The 25,825-nt window shown below is 38.7% G+C and overlaps 2 protein-coding genes across 3 annotated transcripts in view; one reads left to right on the top strand and one right to left on the bottom strand.

The window, feature by feature from the left end:
* LOC139945511 (protein transport protein Sec23A-like) overlaps window positions 1–25,825 on the top strand; it is a 59,164-nt gene that overhangs the window by 13,322 nt on the left and 20,017 nt on the right. The gene's annotated exons all lie outside the window — the stretch shown is intronic.
* Window positions 15,468–22,539, bottom strand: LOC139940070 (histamine H2 receptor-like). Its single transcript, XM_071936307.1, has 2 exons — window positions 21,792–22,539; window positions 15,468–16,475 (listed from the first exon to the last, which is right to left on the bottom strand). Exons 1-2 carry the CDS (start codon window positions 22,537–22,539, stop codon window positions 16,018–16,020), a joined length of 1,206 nt encoding a protein of 401 aa, XP_071792408.1. The 3' UTR covers window positions 15,468–16,017.

The following is a 25,825-nucleotide window of genomic DNA, read 5'->3' on the forward strand; positions in this document are numbered from 1 at the left end:
ATCGATAAAAGAAGGGGTTGGCCCCGCTGTTCCTGGTTGTGGCTGCTTAATGCGCCGTAGCACCTTGTAAACCCTTATAAGTGCTACATAATTGGGTCTCGGAATCCATCACTGCAATAACCTATCTTTCTGAAAGTTTGTATATATACCTAGCACCTTGAGTGCCTTGTTTGGTAGATACGTGCGCTATATAAGACTTCGATATTATTTTTTATTATTATTATTGTATTGATCACCAGTGGCCAGTCAGGCACAACCAAATATACCAGTACAACTTCCTTCATGATCTTCTCTGCATTGGGTTCTTTGCTAGTACCGTGATTAGCTTCATTTTTCTGAGGGTCCTTGTCCTCACAATCATAATTAATCAATGAAATAAAAATATGGAAATTATAACATAATTGTATTGATCACCAGTGCCCAGTCATGCACAACCAAATATATCAGTATAACTTCCTTCTTCGTTTTCTCTCCATGGCGTTCTTGGCTAGTACGGTGATTAACAGTGATTTACAAGAGTCCTTGGCCTCACAATTAAAATAAATTAATCAAATGAAATATGGAAATTATTACATGATTGTGTTGCTCACCAGGGCCCAGTCATGCACAACCAAATATACCAGTATAACTTCCTTCTTTGTTTTCTCTCCATGATGTTCTTGGCTAGTACGGTGATTAACAGCAATTAACATAAGTCCTTGGCCTCACAATTAAAATAAAGTAATCAAATGAAATATGGCAATTATTACATGATTGTGTTGCTCACCAGGGCCCAGTCATGCACAACCAAATAGACCTGTATAACTTAAGTACCTGATGAGATTAATCAGCAGGTTCCTTTGTAGGGAGGCCATTGATGAGTCTTGTGATCATCAGTGCACTGCAGTGTGTAATAATGCCAAGCCCTGTTGTTGTAATGTTTGTCCCAATATGACTGACAAGAAAGCTACGTTTAAAGGCCGAGTACCACTGCAGCAATAACGAAAACGATAACAATCACGAAGCAAAGAGAACACATTCTATTGGTTGAATGAGCAGGTGCATATTCTGCGTGGAGCAATTCAACCAATAGAATACGTTCTCTTTGTGTCAAGATCGTTATCGTTTTCGTTATGGCTGCAGTGTGACTCGGCCTTAAGCCTTGGCGACTTGTGCGACTAGTGTCGTAGTCGCCACTTTTGATTGCTTAGTCGAGACGCGACTACCGTTTTTCAACTACTCGGTTAATCGTGCTGCCCGTCTACTAAATAATCGCAATGCTTTTCTTGGTGAACCAATTGTGTCGCTCACGACTATTCACGACAACATAATTTACTTCTGAAACACAATCAGACATCAGTGACACAATCCTTCATTCCTTCCAGTGTGTATATTGCGCCTGCATATGCCGGAATGTATTTTGGGAATTAAAAATTTGTCCCGACTATTGTCAAAGTCTTGATACTTTGAGGCACGATTAGTTGAGTAGTAAATTTCACTAATCGCCCAGGCCTAGTAATCAGTATATGTTAATGCTGTGCTCTGTTGTTGTAATTTTGATCTCGATAAAATATGACTCAAAGGAAAGGTAATTGTATGCAGTACCATCGCGTTACCATCATTCAATGGCTTCAACAAAGCTTAAACCTGATTGATCAGTAGTTAAAAAAATTTCCATTAAAGTCAAATTGACTCTTCTGTAATTCTCGCTTCATGTGGTAAATTTTACACTCTTCCAACTTCCCCACGTTTGTTTTGACACAATTCCAAAACCCCTTCCCCACTGCTTTGACCCTGAGTATGTAGGAAAAGAATCGTGTTGGATCTGAATTAATCAAGGCAAGTGGCCTCGACATTTTGTAACGAAGCTCTTCAGTATGAAAAGGGACTTACCGGTAATTGGCAACCATGTTTTGTTGACTCGTTTCATTTGGATCCCCATTGCCAGCATTTCCGTCTCTCCTTAAAGGCATTGGACACCTTTAGTAATTGTCAAAGATTAGTATTCTCCCTTTAGTGTATCTTAACATATGTCTAAAAATACCAACTGTGAAAATTTGGACTCATTTGGTCATCAAAGTTGCAAGAGAATATTAAAAGAAAAAGCACCCTTGTTGCACAAATTTGTATGCTTTCAGATGCCTATTAAAAGGCTTAAGGCCTGAATCCTTTTAATGCTTGAGTAAGAAATAACCTTTTTCTAAAAAATATTTTGTTAATTTAGAGGGGGCCGTTTCTTACACTGTTTTATACTATCAACAGGTCTCCACTGCTTGTTACCAAGTACGTTTTTTTCATGCTAACAATTATTTTCAGTAATAAACAATAGTGTTTATTGCCTTTAAAGGCAGTGGACACTATTGGTAATTACTCAAAATAATTATTGTCATAAAACCTTTCTTGGTGACGAGTAATGGGGAGAGGTATGATTGTATAAAACATTGTGAGAAACGGCTCCCTCTGAAGTGCCATAGTTTTTGAGAAAGAAGTAATTTTCCACGAATTTGATTTTGAGACCTCAGATTTAGAACTTGAGGTCTCGAAATCAACCATGTAAACGCACCCAACTTCGTGTGACAAGGGTGTTTTTTCTTTCATTATTATCTCGCAACTTCAATGACCGATTGAGCTCAAATTTTCACAGGTTTGTTATTTTATGCATATGTTGAGATACACCAACTGTGAAGGCTAGTCTTTGACATTAACCAGTAGTGTCCACTGCCTTTAAGGCTGGTGAAGTCCAGAGTCCTTTTTTTAATTATGTCTTGATATGATGTGACAGGGTAAAAGGATTCATCTCGCCCCAATTCCTTTAAGGAGTATTACCCACCCATCCATCTAACATTGAATGAACCCTGGGGCTACTGAATGAGAAATAAGCTATTAATCCTCACCTATCCTAATGGAAATTATATTTCATGCGGAGGTTTTTTCTTTTGTAAGAATTAGAGCTTGGCATTTTATGTCCGGCTGAGCGATGGAGACGAGTAGACTGAATCCTGCTCAGATAAATGCAGGTAGTCGGTTTTAATTAAAGGATAAGAATGACTGATGATTGAGTTTAGGAGGGAGGGCGTAGAGAACTGCTAAGAAAAACAAGAGTTGAATATGATTATGAACCGAAATAGAACGAGACGCAAGAGTTGTGTTTAAATTTGTTTGTTTAGAAGTGATGGTATAGTTCGAAGCTTTGCATGGTGTGAATGATAAGAATAAACTACAGATAATAGTAGACTTACAGAAATTCATGTAATATTCTCTTTTGAAGGAAGGGTTGGCTCTGAAAAGAGATGGTTTGGTCTCTGTTTGTCTATATGTTTACCTTTCTGTCTTGCTCAGCGACTTGAGTGGATGCTGGTACTGTTGAAAACATTTTGGAAATTAATTAAGTGCGACCATGAAGTGTTCCTGATGTCCAGATTTACTTATTTATTGAGTGGGGGTGAAGTTTACAATTTCTTGCTTTAAATTACAAATCTCTTGATTAAGTAGCCATCAACAAAGCCAAACGAGTATTCTAGTCAACGAAGTATGTGTTGATCTTTTTTTACAAAGACTTGTGTTACTACACACCTGTTTTGAAAAGTGTTCATCAAAGAAACGCATCATCAAGCTTTCCCCTGAAGCTGCCGTCAACGCAAAGTGAGCATGTGTGATTAATGTACCAGTCCAGGGCTGTATGCTTCGTTTTTGAAAGGGCAAGGGCACCAAGGCATTTTCTTCTTGGTAAAGGGCACCCTATGAGGAAATTGTAAATTTGTACTGGAGCATTTCAAGGGCACCAAGGCAATGACCTGGGGACACGGAGGCAATCGCCTTCTTTGCCTCCGTGAAGTATCAGGCCTGCCAGTCCATCGATGTAGATATTTTAAACTACGTAATATGATTAAGTGTGAATGTACTCTTCTAAACCTCATTGATTTACCAACACTTTGATAATGTGCAGTCCTTGAGACAGGTTGAGTTGCCCTCTTTTCCAATAAATAAGTAAATATTGTACCATTTCCATAGCTACATATTTCTTGAAGACAGACTTTGAGGTTTGAAATGTACTTGTCCAAAACCCAATCATGGTTCTCCCCATCTATTTGTAAAACTGGGAGGCATTTTGGACCCACATTTGAGAAGTTTGGCGTAGCACGTTGAATTGAAGCGAGGTTTTTAGAATCCATTTGTCTTTGGTTTTCAAAGCCCCACAGTTCAATCTGGGGGCTTTATAAATGGTGTTATCTTGGTGCGTTTTGTGAATTTGATCTCAAACCTCCCCTCCCTTAATTTGCTTTGATCTTTGATTTGTTTGCATAAATGAGTCGCAATTCGCACGTATCGGCTCACAATTCTTGCCCCTCAACTCTGCCGATGAGGCACCATTCATTTAAGTAAATATGCATGAACATGTCTTCAAACAAGAGGACTAGAATAAATATACTCAACCAAACACCAATGATGTATCATCTCTTCAGAAACGTATTTCTTGAAGGTTAAATTATTGTAATTGATGTACCTCTCCCAACCCAATGGTTAACTTCCCTTTAAGGTAAAACATTAGTAAATTGACGGCCTAAAGGAGGATGCATAAAGTCTACAACCATATCCAGACTCTAGGTCAAGTCTTGGAGATTAAAGGATTAAAATTCATGTACTTCTCCCAAACCCAATAATATAATTTCCCTTTAAAAGGCACATCATCAGTGATTGAACTGCCTTAAAGGAACACGTTGCCTTGGATCGGACGAGTTGGTCTATAAAAAGCGTTTGTAACCGATTTTTATAAAATGCATATGGTTGGAGAGACGTTTTAAAAGTAGAATACAATGATCCACACAAGTTTGCCTCGAAATTGCGTGGTTTTCCTTTTACTGTGCAAAATTACACGGTCGGACATTTGTGGGAGGCAAAAATTTGTCTCCCATAAATGGTCGATCGTGTTAGTCGAGAGATAAAAGGAAAACCGTGCAATTTCGAGGCATGTTTGTATTCTACTTTTACAACATCTTTTTACCCATATTATATACATTTAAAAAAAAAAAAAACGGTTTTAAACGTTTTTCAAAAACTAACTCAACCGATCCAAGGCAACGTGTTCCTTTAGCGTGGTTGTACAAATAGTCCACAACAAACTGCCACTTCCAGGAAACGAAATGTACCATAATCAGGCTTGGGCTGTTTCTTGAAGACTAAAGGATTTGAATTCATAGTTCTCCCCAAGAAACCCAATGACATATTTCCCTTTGAAGGGCACATCATCAGTAAATGCACTGTCTTAAAGGCACTGAACACTTTTGGTAATTACTCAAAATAATGATTAGCATAAAACCTTTCTTGGTGCCAAGTAATGGGGAGAGGTTGGTGGTATAAAAACAATGTGAGATACAGCTCCCTCTGAAGTGCCATAGTTTTGGAGAAAGAAGTAATTTTCCATGAATTTGATTTTGAGAACTTGTTTTTTTTATGCAGATGTTGAGATACACCAACTGTGAAGGCTAGTCTTTGACAATTACCAATAGTGTCCACTGCCTTTAAAGGCACTGAACACTATTGGTAATGGTCATAGACCAGTCTTCTCACTGCGTGTACCTCATCATATGCATAAAATAACAAACCTGTGGAAATTTGAGATCAATTGGTCATCAAAGTTGTGAGATAACTATGAAAGAAAAAACACCCTTGTCACACAAAATTGTGTGCTTTTAGATGCTTGATTTTGAGACCTCAACTTCTAATTCTGAGGTCTCGGAATCAAATTCGCGGAAAATTACTTCTTTCTCGAAGACTACTTCACTTTAGAGAGAGCCGTTTCTTACAATGTTTTATACTATCAACCTCTCCCCATTACTCGTTACTAAGTACGGTTTTATTCTAATAATTATTTTGAGTAATTACCAATAGTGTCCACTGCCTTTAAAACCCATTGATATATTTTCCTTTAACCCTTTGCGTGCTGCAGGCGCAAATTTGCGCCCGCAACGTTTATTCCCTCACTGCTGTAGGCGCATATTTGCGCCCAACACAACATGCTATTTGTTTGCACACAATCAAGCTTTCTTTTGACCCCTGACATCCATCCGGGTACTTTTCTATACACTTCGATACACAGAGGACATGTTACGAAGAATACGCGACAGTTTTTCATGAAAAAATCTTGTATTTTCCGAGTTTTTCGGTGACTGTTTTCACCGTCAAACAAAATGGAGTAACAATGGACGCCGCAGGCAGCATTCTGGAAGATTTTCGCGGATTCTAGCTTTGGAAAATAAGAGTCTAAGGATGTTTTGGGAGACGATAGAGATGATAATACTTGAGTGGGGTTATGTCTATTGACATTGGGCCAGATAACGGACACATATCTATGGAAGATGGGGCCGAATCTGACGATAGCGATGGCAGCTTTCCTATGCAAGAAGGGAAACAGGGTATACTGTCCATGGTGTTGGGGACATTTTTCGCTGTGCTTTGGAAGTGTGTACTTAATAAATTATTTACTCAAATTCAATTCTGTTTGAACTAACTGGTTGTCCGTATTATACTCTACATTTATCTTATTTTGCATTTTGCAATAAAATAATTTCTTCACACAGAAAAATGCTTTCGAGTACAGATGTGTGTAATTTTAATGATTGTGCAAAAAGATTCCAGCGGGCAGGGAATAGTGTGTGTAATAAATGGTAGCATGCAAAGGGTTAAAAGGCACATCATCAGTTGTTTGCAGCCTTAACGTGGACGCAGAAAGTCCACAACAAATCGCCACTTCCGTGAAACATACCGTAATCCGACTCTGGTTCATTTCCTCTTTTCATTATTCCGCGATTTGGATTCGTTTACCGAACTAAGCTGTTAGTTAACGAAGGTGCCTTGTTGAGGCACCTACCTATCAATCATAAAACACCAGGCAATCAGTCTCCTCGGGCCGAGAATCACAAAAAATGTCTCTGCGTTCATCTACACTTAGAAATCTTGAAGTTGCCTACTTCTCCGTGGCAACTCGTCGAATCTGTTACTGATTAATTGCAGAAAGCTCAGGACTCTTGTGCCGACAGTCTGTGCACGAACACTGGAAGTTACTCAATTTGTTTTCCAAGAATATTTTTTTTTATATTACACCCGCTGCTACCGTACAGTAATTTGAACTGATTTTCTTGTCATCGAGTAGCTTTGTGGACTAGTTGTAAGACATCTGCTCCAGATTTGTATGCCTGTGTGGATTTTGTTTATTCACCCATAGGACTTGGGGAAAGTATATAGTGCTTATTACACAATTCGGTGTAAGTGTAAAAACACAATTAAAAAATAGTGAAGGGCTTGACGTTTCGACCCTAACAGTCTTTCTCGATGGCTATATGACCACACAACAAACATGAACAGGTAACTATGTGAGTGTAACATTTATAGAAGCAGTGAATTAACTAAAGAATACATTTATTCTGACCTTCTAGTTATCAATAAATACTTGTGCAAAAGACCTGTCAAATTTAATAAAATAAGTGGCCAAATTTGTTTGAACAGAAATATAAATTGTGTTTTGTCAGGAATTCTGAAATTGAAGAGGTTAAAGGGGCGCTTCTTAGTAGTCAGTCCCACACATTAGTTAACTACCAGTTTATTGCACCATTTCGGAGCAGACTTATGGAATCAAAAAGAATACATAGTTCAATCCAACCACCGAAGAAATGTTAGGGATATAGGTTAGCTCTATAAGTGTTTGATCTTAAAGTCTGAAGACGAGTACAATAAAAAGTAATCACGTTGCACACGTCCTATCGGTACCCCCATAATAATCCATATTTCCACTTCCTTCCGACTGCACACATAATAAAGCTGGCACTCTACTCACTTCTGATAAACTCAAACTACTTACTGTGCTGACAATCCTGAGGGACCCACTAAGCATTTTGTTTACGCTAGCGGCATTTCTTAGTTGCTGTGTTAAAACCCAAGCTGGTCTGCTGCAGTGAGATGGTTCGATTAATGCCGAGTACAGCTCACTGGTTGGAGTGTTTGTACGCCACAGGCTGATTTCACAATTCCAGATTTACAAAATGGATTGCATTTCGTGTCATCAGTTAACATACACACATACTGTGGTAATGTTTTAATCAAGTACCTGAAACACTTTTGGATGTTTTCAAGTACCTTTTGGGGGGTGGTCTTAAGTACGTGAACAGACGGTACAATCATCGGGAAAAACTGTTCTTTCCTGTCATACAAGTTTGCGGGTATTATTAAAGACTGGAACACACTACTAACACAGACATCTAATCCATCACGAACAAAAGCTCCATTACCTTTAAAGCAACTTAAAAATCTATGGCACAACAAAAGTGACAGAGCGGCTGTTGAAACGGTGCAGGACGAATCGATGAAAATACTATAGGCCTTATGCACATGGCGTCATTTTAGTAGGGCGCCTTCACCTAGAGGTCAAAAGGAGGTTGTTTATTGGCCAATCCTGTGCGCCGTGCATACAAATTAGTGCGTTTTGGATTGTTTCGTCACAGTTTTACCTTCAAGATGGCGGCAGGATGACATCAATGCATAAGGTCTATTGAGAGTGCCCTCATGCGGTCAAAAGTCTGGCCCATTGAACCTTGAAACTTGAGAGACTTTAAAAAACCAAGACTGTACCTGAATAATTCAATGCAAGGAAACATTTACTTCCATCTTTTTGTACAAGAGAAAATAATGGAACAAGTCAAATATCAGAAGTAGAATAATCAAACAATGAGGTCAATGTAAACAGACATGATGACATCATCAGATTTTGGACAATCAGTCAAAGTTTATTATTTATCAAAACTGAATTATGTAAACGATGGACTTGTTTATCTAACTTATATCTTTAGGAAACTTTTAAATACCAGTGAATGAAAAAAGAAATGTTACCAAACACCAAAAACATAAATTTAAATTAACAAAATTTTTTTTAATTATGTAGATTTTGAAACTCAAAATATCCCTAACCAAATGTCGCCAAATTATATACGGGAGTTGGTTACCATCCATAAAGGTTTGCTGGATAAATTTGAAGCATGAACTATATTACATGTAATTCATGTGGATGTAGCAAGAACTTCAATGTTGTATAATAAGTCACAAACACTGACGTTCTTTGGTGGTTTTGTTTTCTATCTCCAGTTTTATACAGTCACAAATCCTAATGAAATCCAGTTGCAGGCCTGATACTTCTTGGAGGCAAAGAAGGTGATTGCATCCATGGCCCTTGATCGTTGCCTTGGTGCCCTTGAAATGCTCCAGTAGAAATTTACAATTTCCTAGATAGGTTGCCCTTTAACTAGGAGAAAATTGCCTTGGTGCCCTTGCCTTTTCAAAAACGAAGCATACAGGCGTGCAGTTGCCACCCTGGTATTATTACCTGTTTCTTAACAAGATAAGTTTAGCCTTCGAGAAAGACTCTGCTAGGGTCGAAACGTCAGGCCATTAACTATTTTTTGCATTTATGCTCTCTGTGCTTTTGGTTGATTTTATCTTCTCAAGATAAGTTTATCATTCACAGATATAAGCGTTGGTGACCATTACATTTTATAAATAAGAGTTTTATTCCTCCGTCTTTGTTATACTTCTTTCATAACCAATCCATCAACTTGTTACTATTACCAATTGTAATTAAACTCCGAGGGCATTTCACCGTTTTCCAATCAGAATAAATCCATCATTCTTTTGTTTGCCAGAAATAAAAGCGCGACCCTAATGACGTCATTCCTCATGAGGTGGTCTCATAGAGCTAAATATATTGACTAGAGCGCTAACTTGCTCTGCGTTTTGAAGCCACCCTAGGCGCAGAGATGTTTGATGTGTTGTGGAATTCGGATTGATTTTAATTGTAAGAGAACACACATTGCAGCAAAAACCGTAACTGCGACTTGATTGACGTACTAAAAAAAATATACGCGCCTTTTAAACATGACGCACATGACGCTCGCAGTTGATGATGTGATTTCATGGACATATAACGGGATGTTTGCGCTCTAGTCAATATATATAGCTCTTTGGGTGGTCTTTACAGAAATGTTCTTTAATTTCCCTTCGCAGGATGAACTAGATCGATAAATTACATTTTGTTGAAATGAAAAACAAGCTGGCACAGTCTCTGGCCTCCACATTAAAGCCATTGGACACTGTAGGTAAACAGTATTGTCCAAAGGACCACACTTCGTGTATCACAACTTACATATAAAATAACAAACCTGTAAAAATTTAGGCTCAATCGGTCATCGGAGTCGGGAGAAAATAACGGGAAAACCCACCTTTGTTTCCGCACGTTTCGCTGTGTCATGACATGTGTTTACTATAATCCGTAATTCTCGTTGTCGAGAATTGATAATTGTTTTAATGTTTTCTCAAAAAGTAAAGCATTTCATGGAATAATATTTCAAGAGAAGTCTTTTACCATTACCTTCTGTAAACCCTGTAAGTTATTTGTAAATCTGTGATTTTTTTTTTTCTGTTCCGAAAGTGTATAATGGCTTTAACCAGTTGTTTTGAAAGCAATGATTCTATGAGACCTTTTCTTACAAACTGAGACACAAATAAGACCCAGTCATGTTTTGATCATTTTTCTTTTTTTGTGCGGTTTCTAATCTTATCCAGTAATGGAAGTTGTTCCAGATATAGTTTTATCAAAAATAGAGAAATACTAAGTGGTACTTTTTGCAAAAGTTACTTAAAATACTACTATTTATTCATGTGCGGTTTCTAATATTATCCAGTAATGGAAGTTGTCCCAGACATAATTTTATCAATATAGAGAATTCTGAAGCGATACTTTCTGCACAAGTTTCTACATGTCAAAATTGACGATGTGATTTCATGGACCTTTTTTTACAAATTGAGACACAAATAAGTTCCAGACATGTTTTGTCATTATTCCTTTTTGTGCGGTTTCTAATAAAATCCAAATTGGAAGTTGTCCCAGATTTAATTTAATCAAAAATATAGACATACTAAGCGATACTTTGTGCACAAATCACTAAAAATACTTCTTTTTATGTTTATTTTATTTGTTTGAAATTGATGATGGAATTTTATGGCCAAGGTTAAAAGAAAAATCATTCTATTCATTCATGCGACGAAATTGGAGATGTGATTTTATCGCCGAGGTTGAAAGAAAAATCATTCTGTTTTCATTGACTTGGCATCTAAAAGTTGTTACATATCTCTCAAAAGATTCTAACAAAATATTGACTCATTTTGGAAGTTTGGCCAAAGCACTCTGAATTGAAACGGGTCCTTTGACCTTTTTTTTTTCTTTTCCTGTTGTTTTTTAAAAGCCCTCTGTGCAATCTGGGGCTTTCTAAATTGTTTTAAGTTGACAATTTTTGTGAATTTGATCTAAAGTAAAAGAAAAAATAAATAAATAAACAAAATAAAATATATATTTCTCCCCCCGTTATGGCCACAATTTGCACGTTTTGACCTACAATTCTCCAAAACAAATTGCACTGATATAGAGGTTGTGGATATAACTTCATGACCGAAGTCTCCTACGGGGTTGAATTTTGTGAAGGTTGCTTGAAATCCAATGGAACAATAAAGGAGCTTGTGATACCGTTTTCTACCGGTTACAAATTGTACAAGCAATCTTTTTATAGAACCTGCACTTCGTCCTAGTGCTCATTGTATTGCTATAATGCTTACTTGGCACTGTGGGTAATGGTTTGTTAATAATGCACTCTTCTAATGGTCAATCGAGCGCATTTGAGTGATATTTTTGTACCAATATCCGTCGTCTTTGCCATTAGTGGGTCGATGGAAAAAATTGATGTACCAGATTGCAGTGGCTCTGTTACACTATGGTTAAACTGACCCTTTTTAGTTAAAATAAATTTGAGTACAAGATAAAAATTTAATCATATACCAAAAGTCTCCACATATCAGGTATGGTATTCTTCCTTCTCAACCGGTTCATTCTGGAGCACACAATCAGGCCTGCATGCTTCATTTTTGAAAGGGCAAGGGCACCATAGAGGCATAAAGGGCACCTTATGACATGTCATGTTCAAGGGCACCCAGGGGGTGTGGAGGCAATTTCCTTCGTTGCCGTCATGAAGTATCAGGCCTGCACACTATTTTGGCCAAAACTCTTTATGCAACTTGCAGCAGCGATCCTATAAACGGGTATTTACATGCAAGTTTCTGTGCATGCTTGTTGATGGTCTTGTCAATGCGCCATTTTGCAGGGTTGGCCGTACACTGACAACAGTTTTATTGAGTTCTTGTGCACTGGTCAAAAGACGATGCAAACATGCTAAATCTACGGATGGATTTGTGCCTTATAATGCAGGCTTGATACTTAAGGGGCAACAGAGGCGATCACTGCATGCCGCCTGATCATTGCCTTGGTGCTCTTGAAGTGCTCCATAGAAATTTACAATTGCCTGATAATAAGGTGCCCTTTACCAAGGAGAAAATGCCTTGGTGCCCCTGCACCTTTTCGAAATGGAAGCATGCAGTTCTTTTAAATGGCTTTATTAATGTATGCTGCAACATCGTAAATCCTTTCAATTCTTCTGATATAATGACTATTAATCTTTGCATGGGTTGATGATTGGCCCTTATGTAACAGCTTTCCAACGTCGCAGGCCTGTATTTTGAAAGGGCAATTGGGAACCCTGTGAAGAAATCGTAAATTTCCCCAGGGGGCATGGAGGCAATCGCCTTCATTGTCTCCCTGTTTATCAGGCCAGGATCCCTTAACGTGGTTCAGAAATACAACCGTAAAAGAAGTATAAGCTGTTGAAAACTGCAAATGTCAAGGCGAAGACAACTTAAAATGGGTATTCATACGACGACATTTCATGGACAAAACATATTTACTACAAAAAGCAAATTGCATTTAGGCAGTAAAATAATCACTCACTGTTAGTGGGAACGGGATTTTGTAATCCCAAAGCGATCTGTTTAAAGTTGATTTCCAGTTTAGTTTTTCTCAGAAAAATTAGTGAAATTGTTATTGAAACGAAATTAAAAGCGTACACTATATATATAGGTCAGCATTTGTAAGTTGTATGTAGTTTTTTTCCAAAGTTTTTAATATCATGCGTGATAGTAGTAGGCATCCGTCCACTCAATACTGAGGATAGACAAAACGTGATGCATGTACTGAATAGCAGTTTCCGATCCAGTTTTTACGCACACACTGTGTTCTTGACTGTTGTTCTCGATCTGAACACAGATATTTCTTACTGCTTCCAAAGTATGAGCAGCAGGAGCACCTAATGACTGATCAAACTCCTCGCCAAACATGTTCACAATTGGGGATGGTTTGGAAATTTACTCTTTTGCTACTGAAGTGGTCTTGTTGTGTAACCTACACTGCAGTTGGTTGCCTAGTCTTGGTGCAAGACGTTTCTTGTTTTCCTTTCACGCACAGTGCGGCCAGCTCACCAACAGTGCCCGTATCGACCGCCCCACACACTCACCTGACTTGGCCCACTCACCGCCCCGCGAGAAACAAGGCCAACCAATGGGGGCGGTGAATGGGCTTAGTCAGGCGAGTCGATGCGGGCGCTGTTGGTGAGTTAGCCGCGCTGTGCGTGAAAGGGAAGCGAGAAACGTCTTGCACCAAGGCTATTGGTCGCCTCAAAGATGCCTGTAAAATTGCCTCATGTGACAAGCCAATAAAAATACACATCTTTTTTGGAACAATGTCAGATGCAAGGGGTCTTCAACAATAACCTACTTTCAAGCGCTGGAAGGAATAACCCCAAATGCACCCCATGTTAATTTAAAAAATAATGAGGCAAGGCGAGACTATGCACTACTTTTGATTGGAGTGATTCTACTGCAAGCTAATGTACTGGAAAATTGGCAATGTAACTTGAGATGATCTTCACAATCCAGCCCTTCCTCCTATTGATGGCTCCATACAGGTGGAACCTGTTACCCTCAGGGACCCGACTTAATGGACCGGAATCGCTAAAAATAGTCGCAAGATTTCATCGATGTTCTTTCTTGGCACGAAATACCCACTGGCCCAATTGCAGTAATTTTAGCATTGGGGTCACTGCAAACCTCACAACCAAACAAAAACCCACTGTTCAAGTGTGTTTACTTCCACTTTTCAAAACAATTTTATAACTTACATATTGGGTTTGCGGTAACACTGTGTGTGTGTTTACTTGCCAGGTAGATTTTGTTCTTTAGAGAACTGTCTTGCTATATAGTTATAACTTCGCCCCCCCCCCCCCAAACAAAGATATTGACAAAGGGAGACCGGCAACATAGGGCTAGACAGCTCAGTTGGTAGAGTGCCAGCATGGTAATCTGGAGGTCGTTGGTTCGAAGCCCACTCTAGTAAATTTTTCTTTTTTCAACCCCAAAAATCAATTGTGTTATTGGTAAGGTTTTCAAACTCAATACCAAAAACTCCCTCTGAAAGTTTAGCAAAGGACAGGTATGGAAAAAGTTGATGAAATTTATGCACTACATATACATTCCCTGTGGTCTTGTGGGTTTTCTTCAAAATCTGAGGAGGTTTCTAGCTTTGAGCAGCCACATTCGAGGAACTTGGAAATGAAATATATTTCACCATATTCAGTTTATGAAGTTGGTGCAAGCTAAGGTGTCCTTGGGGATGGGATGCTTATGTGGTGATTGGTTGTCATCGATTCAATCTGCTGTTGAGATTGTATTACAGTAATCAATGGCTGGAGAATTAACATTGAAAAGGACTTGGTACACGTACAATGTGTTAAAGGGTTGTTGACTTTTCACTTTTACAAATCTTGAGAACAACGCAAGGTGCAAGTTTTTTTTAAAGTTTTTTTTACACCAGGCTTTTACTCCCGGAAAACGAACACCTCGAGGTTGTTCACAAACTCTCAATGTCTAGTTCTTAATGTATCATGTAGGCATGATATTGCACAAGAGATAGACATCATTGTATCACAGTTTATTGCACAAGAGATACAATGTATGTAAGTAGGATTTGAAACTTTGCATGGTGGAAATACGATATGGAAAGGTTTGCGGTAACACCCTGTAATGACTATCTCTAATGAGTTGGGGGTGGTTCTGAAAAGAACCATTGGTTTCAACTCGACATTTCGATCAGTATGCTCCGAGTCTGATCGTCTTCTGTACATGTACATGGTGTGAAGATTGTACAATTTTTGAGAAACAGAAACCAATTGAAAACCCATACTACATTAAAGACAGCCGTCTTAAAAATGTTTTTGGAGTGCATTGTCCCTGAAATAATTCCTTATTATCATCGGCTGCTGCTACATGTAGTATGGCTAAGGGCAGCTGTACTTACTGTAATGAACCAGCCGCAGGCACGGCCTCTAATTAGGAAGTGGAGAGACATTGTCAAGTTCTTTGCAACGTCAATTTGTAAACTCTCTCGAAGAAAACGAAAGAACTGCAGTAGGACAGATTTATGATGAGTGTTATCTTGAGTTTAATAGTAATGACAAGTTCTTAATAGCGCATTTCACAATAACCGTCTCATTTCACAATAACTATCTCAATGCCCTTTACATTAGTTCCCTGGTCGTTTGGTCAATACCATTCCTTTAATCTTTCTCAGCTCCCTGGGGAGTATACAACCTGGGCAACCGTAGCGCTCCAAGACCCCGTTCCCACTGGACCCTGCATTGATCTCCCAATTCGAGAAAAGGGCGATCAAGGCCCCGAAAGAGCGATCAAAGGGAGCTCAAAGAGAAATAAGCTCCAGTGGGAACGCCAGGGCGATCAGGATCTGACCGTGCAATTTTGATCCATCTCGGGAGTAGGATTAAAGCGGGATCTGATCGCCTTGTGGATTAATGGGCGATCAAAAGTCTAGTGAAAACCCAAAGGGCGATCAGACCCTGCAATTTGCTAGCAAAACAGTGTTTTTTTTAACCCACTTCCGTTCTCAAAAAGGGGGATCAATGTACGATCATACTCAAGTGGGAACGCGACAACGATTCAACTAATCTCCCGATCCCGCAACTGTGGATCCAGTGGGAATGCGGTCCAAAAGTTTATAGTCATTCACTCCAGCAACGTCTTGTGTTTGTTTATTATTCAACACTATCATGAAGCGATAAGTCTGCCTGGCATAGACTCAACTAACATTTCATGTTGGTTGGCGCTACATTCACCCTCTGCCACATCTTTATCTTTATCCACTTCGGCATTATTATTGCTCGACCTCTTCTGACTTTCGCGCATAGTCAAGGTCTTCTTCCCGAGGGCGCTCGCTCTCTGATTTGTTGCGTGGACGTTGCTCGGGCCCCGACTTGTGTTCTCCAAAATGTCCATGTCGTCGTCGGTTTTCAGAATGTGGAGTTTCTGCAGGAGTCTAACACCCTGACTCTTCATGGCTTGTCTGAATGCTCTATTGAGAATGGAGTACAGCCAGGGGTTGATGGCGGAGCTTAGGAACGTTAACCATATTGAGGTTGCCGTCAGGAAAAATGGAAAGTTGACCTCTGTGCTTGCTTGCCATAGGCTCAGGATGGTGAATGGTATCCAACAGACCAGGAACACACCTGTGTGATGATATCAACAATAAATTGGTTGGTACAAAATTTGAGGTTAAAGCCATTATACACTTTCGGAACAGAAAACAAAACAAAAGTTCACAGATTTACAAATAACTTACAGGGTTTACAGAAGGTAATGGTGAAAGACTTCTCTTGAAATATTATTCCATGAAATGCTTTACTTTTTGAGAAAACATTAAGACACTTATCAATTCTCAATAGTGAGAACTACGGATTTGTTAAAAACACATGTCATGACACTGCGAAACGTGCGGAAACAAGGGTGGGTTTTTCCGTTATTTTCTCCCGACTTCGATGACCGATTGAGCCTAAATTTTCAAAGGTTCGTTATTTTATATATAAGTTGTGATACACCAAGTGTGGGCCTTTGGACAATACTGTTTACCAAAAGTGTCCAATGGCTTTAAGGATATACCAAGTAAGATGCTGTCTTGACAATTTCACTTGTCCTCTGGATTTATCGAAGTCCAACTCTAAGACAGGCCTGTATGCTTCGTTTTTTGAAAGGGCAAAGACACCAAGGCATTTTCTCTTTGGTAAAGGGTACCCTATGATGAAATCGCAAATTTGTACTGAGAGCATTTCATGGGCACCAAGACAATGACTAGGGGGCATGGAGGCAATCGCCTTCGTTGCCTCTGTTTAGTATCAGGCCTGGATGTGAAAGATGTGAAAGATGTACTGTACAAATTAGATTCTGTGACTGCCTTTACAGTGTTTCAGTTATTAGCAAGCCGTACCAGTAAACTTTTCATTTCACTTGTCCGCTGGATTTATCAAAGTCCAAATCTAATGGCTTCCTTTAAACATAACTATTAGTATGGGACTTAAAAGAATAATCGGTGCGTAGAGAGACTTGAAAGTAGATTTGGGATTTGATAATCTAGCTACCTGTATCGAAGATAGAGGGATTTTACTCGCATGTAGGTAACTTAACTTAACTTAACTTAAATACATTTATAAAGCGCTTTAACACTGTTTCAAAGCGCTGTACAGTCAGGATGCAGGATTAAAAAACAGCAAAAATAGCAATATGGTTTTTAAAAAAATACACAGCAGGTACTGTCTTGCATTTTGCCAGCCTCCAAAGTTAAGGGGAGAACACTTTTTAGACAACAAAGTAAATTGGTTGGTTCAATGTTGACGGTAAATGATAATAATAATAATAATAATAATAAGACTTGTAATGCGCACATATCCACCCTGCTGGGTGTTCAAGGCGCAGTAAACCAAAACAAAACAAAACAAAAACACAACACAAAGAAAAACAGACACAACAAAATTAGTCATTGAAAACCTGTGACATAAGATAAGTTTTGAGAAGAGACTTGAATTTTGCGGTACAAAGACAAGATCGAAGATTAAGTGGTAGAGAGTTCCAGATGCATGGCGCGGCTACAGAAAAAGACCTGTCACCCCATGAGTGTCGAGCAAGGTCGAGACTTGGGTTCAATGAGGAGAAGCATGGAACTTGATCGAAGATTCCTTGAAGGAGTGTAAACTTGAAGCAGTTCAGAAATATAGTGGGGAGCCTTGCCATTTAGAGCTTTGTGGACTGCCTTGACAGTGTTTCAGTTACTAGCCAGCCATGCCAGTTATCTTTTTTATTTCACTTGTCCGCTGGATTTATCGAAGTCCAAATCTAACAGCTTCCTTAACGCATTGTTTTTATTTGTATAGGACTTAGAAGAATAATCGTTGCGTAGAGAGATTTGAAAGTAGATTTTGGAATTGATGATCTAGCTACCTGGACCACAGAGAGAGGGATTTTTATTGTCTGGAGGTTTTTGATCACGCAATTTGCTAAACTGAAGGGAGAACACTTTTTTGGATAACAAAATAAATTGGTTGGTTCAATGTTGATGTGAAGGATGTGCAAGATAAATGATGTGACTGCCTTGACAGTGTTTTCAGTTACTAGCCAGCCGTACCAGTAACCTTTTCATTTCACTTGTCCGCTGGATTTATCAAAGTCCAAAATAAATTGGTTGGTTCAATGTTGAGGTAAAGGATGTATGAAGTGAATGCTGTGACTGTCTTGACAGTGTTTCAGTTAATAGCCAGTCCTACAGGTAACCTTTTCATTTTAATTGTCCGCAGGATTTATCATCAAGTCAAAATATCGATGGCTTAGCAAGTTTGGTGCCTGCTCACCGACTTGAGAAATGTTGCCAACCCAAATTCTTTTGTCTTTGAAAAAAAATAGTTTTATATGAAATTATTGTTGTCAAATTTTGAATTTTTGTAATTCAAACACTTGTACGAGGCTCAAAATTAACTAGTATTTTTCACATACAGTGTAGGTGTACCTCTCCTCAGTCATGCCAATAGGTAAAGTGAATTTCCAAAATTCATGTGTGGTTCACTTAAGGATGTCAATCGTTAATGGATGTTCAAATTAATAAAAAATCGTATGTGAAGTGTCTTTTTTTACATGGAGGAAAACACTCCCTGCTCCTGCATTTGTGCAATGCAGTCAAGCATACATGTAACGTTCTGACAGTTAAATTGGATTGCGGGCATTTGCCCATGTGAACGCTCTTTTGTGCCTAGAACATGCCCGATTGTTTAGCTGCTCCCTAAGTATTGTAGAAGGATGCTATTTAGATGCCCTGATTTTTGAACTGCAGAAAATTTGTTTGAAGGTTCTAGCGGAGATTCTCATCAAAGACAATGGACACTATTGGTAATTGTCAAAGACCAGTTTTCTCACTTGGTGTGTCTCAACATATGCATAAAATAACAAACCTGTGAAAATTTGAACTCAATTGGTCGACGAAGTTTCGAAGAATAATGGAAGAAAAACACCCTTGTCGCACAAGTTGTGTGCTTTCAGATGCTTGATTTTGAAACCTCAGCTGAGGTCTCAAAATCAATTCAAACATTTTAGTTAGAAATTACTTCTTTCTCAAAAACTACGTTACTTCAGAGGGAGCTGTTTCTCACAGTGTATTATACTATCAACAGCTCCCCATTACTCGTTACCAAGTGAGGTTTTATGCTAACAATTTTTGTGAGTAATTACCAACAGTGTCCAGTGCATTGAATGGGTTTGACCCACTACCATGAGTGTACTATCACAGTGTGTATCAAGAGTGTGTCAGGACCCATTAATGGAAATGCACTTCAAGTGCATGTTTTCCTGCGGCAGCATGTGTAACAACAGCAGATTATTAGTTAAGTTGCGGGTTTCCCCTTTCCTACGTGAATTCTGTGTTACAACCCATGAGTCATCCAATGTGGTCGCCCAAACATAGCCCTGACTCGCTATCTTTAGAAATGAAGCTTTGCCGAAAATCTGGAGAAAATAACCGTCTGATGAATGAAAGGAAGTATTAAGTCTATTTGTGGTTAATGGATGAAACATCACTAGGGTGTGGTGGATGGAAGAGGAGGTTAGTGTACAGTGTACACCAGACTCTTGCATGTCGAGCGCGGGTTCAAGTTCTTGTAATGGTGTTTTTGTTCTGTAAAGGCCCTTTCACACAAGACACTTTTAAACAAGAGACTTTTACTGAAATCACATCGATGTTAAAAGTAGCATTACTCTGAGTTGTGTAAAAGCTATCCTGGTTAAACTATAGCCACGGACCATTGTTATTTTTAACAGAGACAATTTTGAACAAGAGATGTTTTAATACTAAAAAAAAAACACATGGATGTTAAAAAGTAGCATCCTTGATTTTATAACAATAACCAAGGACCCTTGTTATTTTCACAGAGATCAAAACCTCTGAAAAATAGCAACCATGTTAAATCAATATCATATTTGAGCAAATTTAGTCCAAGCCTCTAGCTTTTAAAACAAACAGGCCCGAGAAAATTTTAGTGACGTTGACAAAAGATAGTCATTGCATTTTCACTCATACATGTATGCTTATTTCGACCGTAATTTTGAGTGTCTTCAAATGCTGCTTTTTAACTTAAATGATGTGGGCCCAATTTCATAGAGCTGCTTAAGCACAAAAATTTGCTTAAGCAAAAAATTCATTGCTTAGTAAAATCAGATTACCGGCCAAGACTCCACTAAATTGTTATGCTAAGTAAACAACAGCTAAGTACTAGTCATAAGCAATGTATATGGCATGACATTTTGGCCAGTAACATGTGTAAAATAAGCGAGCTATTTTCTTGCTTAAGCAAATTTTTTGCTTAAGCAGCTCTATGAAATTGGCCCCTGGATTGGTACTTACTAATTTTCTTTTTATGATTTAGAAGCCTGTATTCTGGCTCAATGGATCTTCCTTAAATTAAATTTTTAATTAGTATGCTAATTTTGTGAACAAAAAGGAGTACCACAGTGGATTTAGCACAATGTACATTGAGTGAGTTTATTATTTCAAAATAAGCAATTACTAGTAAATGTTTGTCATGTTTGCGCACATGTCATGTTATTACTGTTATAACGTTGCTGGGCTGTAGGGACTGCATTCATAGGCAGCGTTTTGCAATTAACTTATCCTGTGCCTCTGTAATTGTTATATTGTACAATCAGCGGAAATAAATCCAGTAAGAAAGGAGTTTTGAGAGAGCTTCCGGTGAACAGATTGATGCCTTTGTGTGGGGATGAAACTTTTAAAAATAGTACTCCCAGAGCCCCGGTACACTATAAAAGACGTTTATGTTGATTTTTTTCCTCTCAAAGAGTAGCAAAGAAAGGAAAACGTGACTAGTGAATGAGTGAAATGAGATTCCAAACTGGCATCTCTACATAACTAATTGGATGGTTAAGTCTCAAATGGGAAAAATTCAAAGGAAATTGTTAACGTTAACAGTGCCATCAGATCGGAGATTACTTTCTAAATTTCTAAAAAGATTGGTAAGGGGTGAAAAACATGTTTAATTTTAGTCGAAAAGCATACTGATTATGAAGTTTGTAATTGAGCCAGTTTTTTCTGAACAATATCTTTTTGTGCCTAAAAAAAGAAAGAAAAAACAGCCTGCATCTTCATTTTTGGAAGGGCAAGGGCACCAAGGAATTTGTTCTCCTTGGTAAACAGCACCCTGTGAGGAAATTGTAAACTTGTACTGTACAATACAAAGGGCACCAAGGCAATGGCCATGGGGCATGGAGCCCGTGAGGTATCACGCCTGGGTATACTTCAAAGATTACATTCATGTTTGTTTTTTACTCACCTGCCATGACAGCTAATATCCTAGCAGCTCGATAGTCCTTGGTCTTCGGAGCCACAAACATACAATACAAAGGGCACCAAGGCAATGGCCATGGGGCATGGAGCCCGTGAGGTATCACGCCTAGGTATACTTCAAAGATTACATTCATGTTTGTTTTTTACTCACCTGCCATGACAGCTAATATCCTAGCAGCTCGATAGTCCTTGGTCTTCGGAGCCACAAACATACAATGATCCTTATTGCACTCCACGACCTTCCTCTTCGCGTGCGAACATGCTATCCGTCCAATCGACATGTATGTATAGCACATCAAACAGAACGGAATAAAGATCGCTATAATCGGTATAATGATCGCAGTCGCTATCCTATCCCGGTAGTTGAGTAGACAGAAGGTATACTGCGGGAGATACACATATGCCTCTTGTTCCGCGAAGGCGAAAGAAGCGTTGATCATCGCGCAGGTCCAGATTAAAACAATCACAATAATGACGCGTCTTTTGTTGATCATCTGATGGTACTTTAATGGATTGTTGACAGCGATGAAACGCTCGACGCTGATGCTCGCGAGCGTCCATGTCGATACGAAACATAAGACGGTGTAGAGGAAACCGAGGAATGTACAGGAGGCACGAGTGTAGAGCCACTCCAGGTTAAGACTAGTGCTTGCGGCGAATGGGACGAGGAACAACCCAGCAGCAAGGTCTGAGATGGCGAGATTAAGGAGGAAGCCACTGGTGATGGTGTGGAGCTTGTGGGACTTAATGATAACGGTGATTACTAGGATATTTCCGAGGGTCGTCACGAAGATGGTCAAGATGTGCAGGACGCCCATGAGGATGGAGAAATTGTCCTCCGCTTCACGGAGATGCTCATCATCGTCATAGTCTGTGGAATTCATTTTAGGATTGAACATCTTGAAAGTGGCACTAGTGAGGATCTGATGTTACAACGTACCGAATAACCTGAAATATACAATGTAAAGAGAAACTAGTAAATCTCATGTTAAAGGCACTGATTTGGCAAAATACATATTAGCATAAAAAAACTTATATATTTGGTTTGCGGTAATATCTAATTGCCAGGTAGAGTTTGTTCTTAGAGAACTGTCTTGCTTTATTCTACTACCGCTGAGTAGATTAATTGGATGTTTGGGAGACTTCTCAGTTCTGAAAGAACTGTCCTGCTTTTTAACTACTACCGGAAGGTATAGAAAAGTGGCTGGGAATTACTACTTTAGCTTGTAGGATCGTAACTAACTGCACTTCCACGGACCCAGAGTTAGTTCTTGAATTGGTCTCAACGTTTCGACTTGCTTAAACTTGACTGGGTAACAAGCAATTGAGTGCTGTTGATAAAACATCACAAGAAACTGCTCCCTCTGAAGTAAAAAAGTTTTGAGAAAGGGTTAATTTCTCTCTCAAATATTTGAATCTCTGACCTGAAGCCTTTCTCATGCTTCTGTAGCACACAAATTTGTGCAACGGAGGTGTGTTTTCCCCTATTATTTTCTTGCAACTTCAATGACCAATGGAGCCCAATTTTTCACAGATTTGTTATTTTATGCATACAGTATGTTGGAAACGTCAAAAGTCAAATGTGCAGGAGATAAACCTAATATAAATAAGTTTGGTTCTTAATCTGGGCGATGATTCTTTCAAGAACACACGCACTTGTCTGTCTCCCGAGGTGGGATTCGAACCAGGATGCAAAACCACTGGGAATCCAACATTAGAGCCCTTCACCATCATCAAATAATCTTGAAAAATAGATTGTCATGAAGATGGCCGATACTGTACCTGATCAAATATTTACCTTTTATCATTCTATGTAATTGAGAGACATTTTTGAAAGCTTTTAGTCATTAGTGGTTCGTGAGAACATCAATCAATTTACGGATACTGCTGTTGAGCGGCTGAGTGATTGTCAACACAAATGTTATTTCCCTGATACATTAGTGATTTTAGTTTCAGACAAAATGTAACTGAGATTCAGTTGTTATTACTATAAATTACTATTATTTATTCGACCATTTCACAAAGTAAAATATTATTACATGTAATTGCAAATAAAATATTAGTTTAAAAAATAGGAAAATAAAAAATAGGAAAATAAACATGTTTAGCATAGGCATACTAAAACACTGGTCCTGAATGAAGATGACTGACAAAGGTTTGGATACAACAAGGAACATGTAAAGAATATATGAGAGATGAGGGTATATTGGGCAAGGACAGGAAACAGGGTGGGAGAGGAAACAGCAAGGAACTACCCCTATAGGGGTAGAGACAACGCATTTCAAGCTGGCGAGGATTAACACAAGAGTACTTCAATCCAGTTGTGTGGGGTGTTTTGGGGGGTTTTTTTCTGGGAGAATTGCTCTTGAAATTTCTTTGTTTAACAAAGGTATGAAACTATGCACCTGTCTGAGTTGAATAAATGCATAAATAAAAAATTCATAAAAACATAACTTTTTCCAGCACCATTGGCAGCATTCATCCGTTCAGACCAGCTGAGAATAAAATAATAAATGCACGATTCAATAAAGATGGTCCTAATTTAGGACTAGTTCTAGGACTCTTTCGGAGTTATTAAAAACTTAAGGTTTGTCTTAAATTAGGACGAGTAAGTTGTCCTAACTGGAGATAAGACCAGTCTTAACTCTTTGTGAAATCCACCCCAGTGCCTATAGAGCTATTTTAACCAATGTTAAAATACGTAGATGCTATTTTGATGTTAGAGCAGCTCACATTGTTATGTTGAATTATGACTTTACTACCAGAGATGGTAATGTTTTTATCTAGAGCTATCCTATAATGAGCAACTACCACCAGTCTCTTAAGTTATACTACATGTATATAGATTGGTTAGAGATATTACAAAAATGCAGCTGGACAACAGGGGAGAATGTGTACAGGGACACTGCCAACATGGAACCCTCATTTATCACCTTCTAGTCTAATTGAAACATTTATTGCAATGCTAGCCTGTCCGCCAGGGGCTCACCAGCGTGGGATGTTGTCAGGAAAGTATAATCTGATGAGAGGAGAAGGATGTTGATTTGTCTTGAACCACTCGTCTGTAGAATTCTGGGAAGCTTTTTATCTGAGGAGTTGATTCCTTTGGCCCAATATCCTAGAGCTACTTTAAGCAATGTTTTTTTTAGCTAAGCACATCATAGTTATGCTTACTAGATGAAGGTTACCAGCCATGTCACATGTACAATCTGTGATGCTGTCAGAATGATCAGATCAAAGGGGAAAAAAGCAGGATAATAATTTGTTCTGAACCACTCGTCTGTAGAATTCTAGGAAGCTTTTTATCTGAGGAGTTGATTCCTGGGCCCAATGTCCTAGAGCTGCCTAAGCAAATTGTTTGTAGCTAAGCACATCATAGTTTTGCTTACTAGAATAAGGTTACCAGCCAAAGTACCTGGTCACATGTACATTCTGTGATGTTGTCAGAATGATCAGATCAAAGGGAACAGAGGAGCAGGATAATGATTCGTTTTGAACCATTCGTTTGTAGAATTCCAGGAAGCTTTTTATCTGAGGAGTTGATTCCTCGGCCCAATTTCATAGAGCTGCTTCATGTGCTTAAGCAAACAAAGCACATCAAAATTATGCTAACCAGAACAAGGTTACCAATTTGATCTATGTATGGTGATGATGAAAATCTGATCTTTTGCTACTACTACCGTCTGAGTGTAGACAGTGATAATTTAAGATTTCTGAACCATGTTTAAATCGCAATGTGAGCTCAATGGGATTGCAAGTTCTGCAGATTAACCACTTGACTACATGGACATGTAAGGGCTGGGCAGTGGTCACTAGGAGTCGCGTCCAACGCACAAGATAGCAAACTTCCAAATAACACCCGTACTTTGTCAAATGGGCTGTCAGTTTTTCTCTATTCGAAACAGTGGAATAGAAATTCTTGTTGTCCGTACACAGCTGTTGTGGCTTGAGTACTCCATGCCGTTCTAGTTGAGAAGATAAATTTAAACCTTGTTCAATTAATTTCAAACCTTGTTCAATTTATTTTGAAGGTGGTCCTGCACCGTGCTGTAAATATTGAGTAGGTCAACTGCATGTAATGGAAGTTGCCCGGCCAGATGCTTCAACAAATTGTCGGTGCACCGTTAATACAATATAATTAGACTGCAAGTAATCAAACAGATTTTTTCAATTTTCATGCACTCT

Source organism: Asterias amurensis, chromosome 1 (assembly GCF_032118995.1).
Source record: "Asterias amurensis chromosome 1, ASM3211899v1".
NCBI lineage: Eukaryota > Metazoa > Echinodermata > Asteroidea > Forcipulatida > Asteriidae > Asterias > Asterias amurensis.

What these genes read in the sequence shown, in the direction of transcription:
- LOC139940070 (XM_071936307.1), bottom strand. Translation starts at nt 22,539, where the DNA reads ATGTTCAATCCTAAAATGAATTCCACAGACTATGACGATGATGAGCAT. An exon ending in GATATTAGCTGTCATGGCAG is followed by an intron (nt 16,476 to 21,791) that starts GTGAGTAAAAAA and finishes ATCATCACACAG; the next exon opens with GTGTGTTCCTGGTCTGTTGG.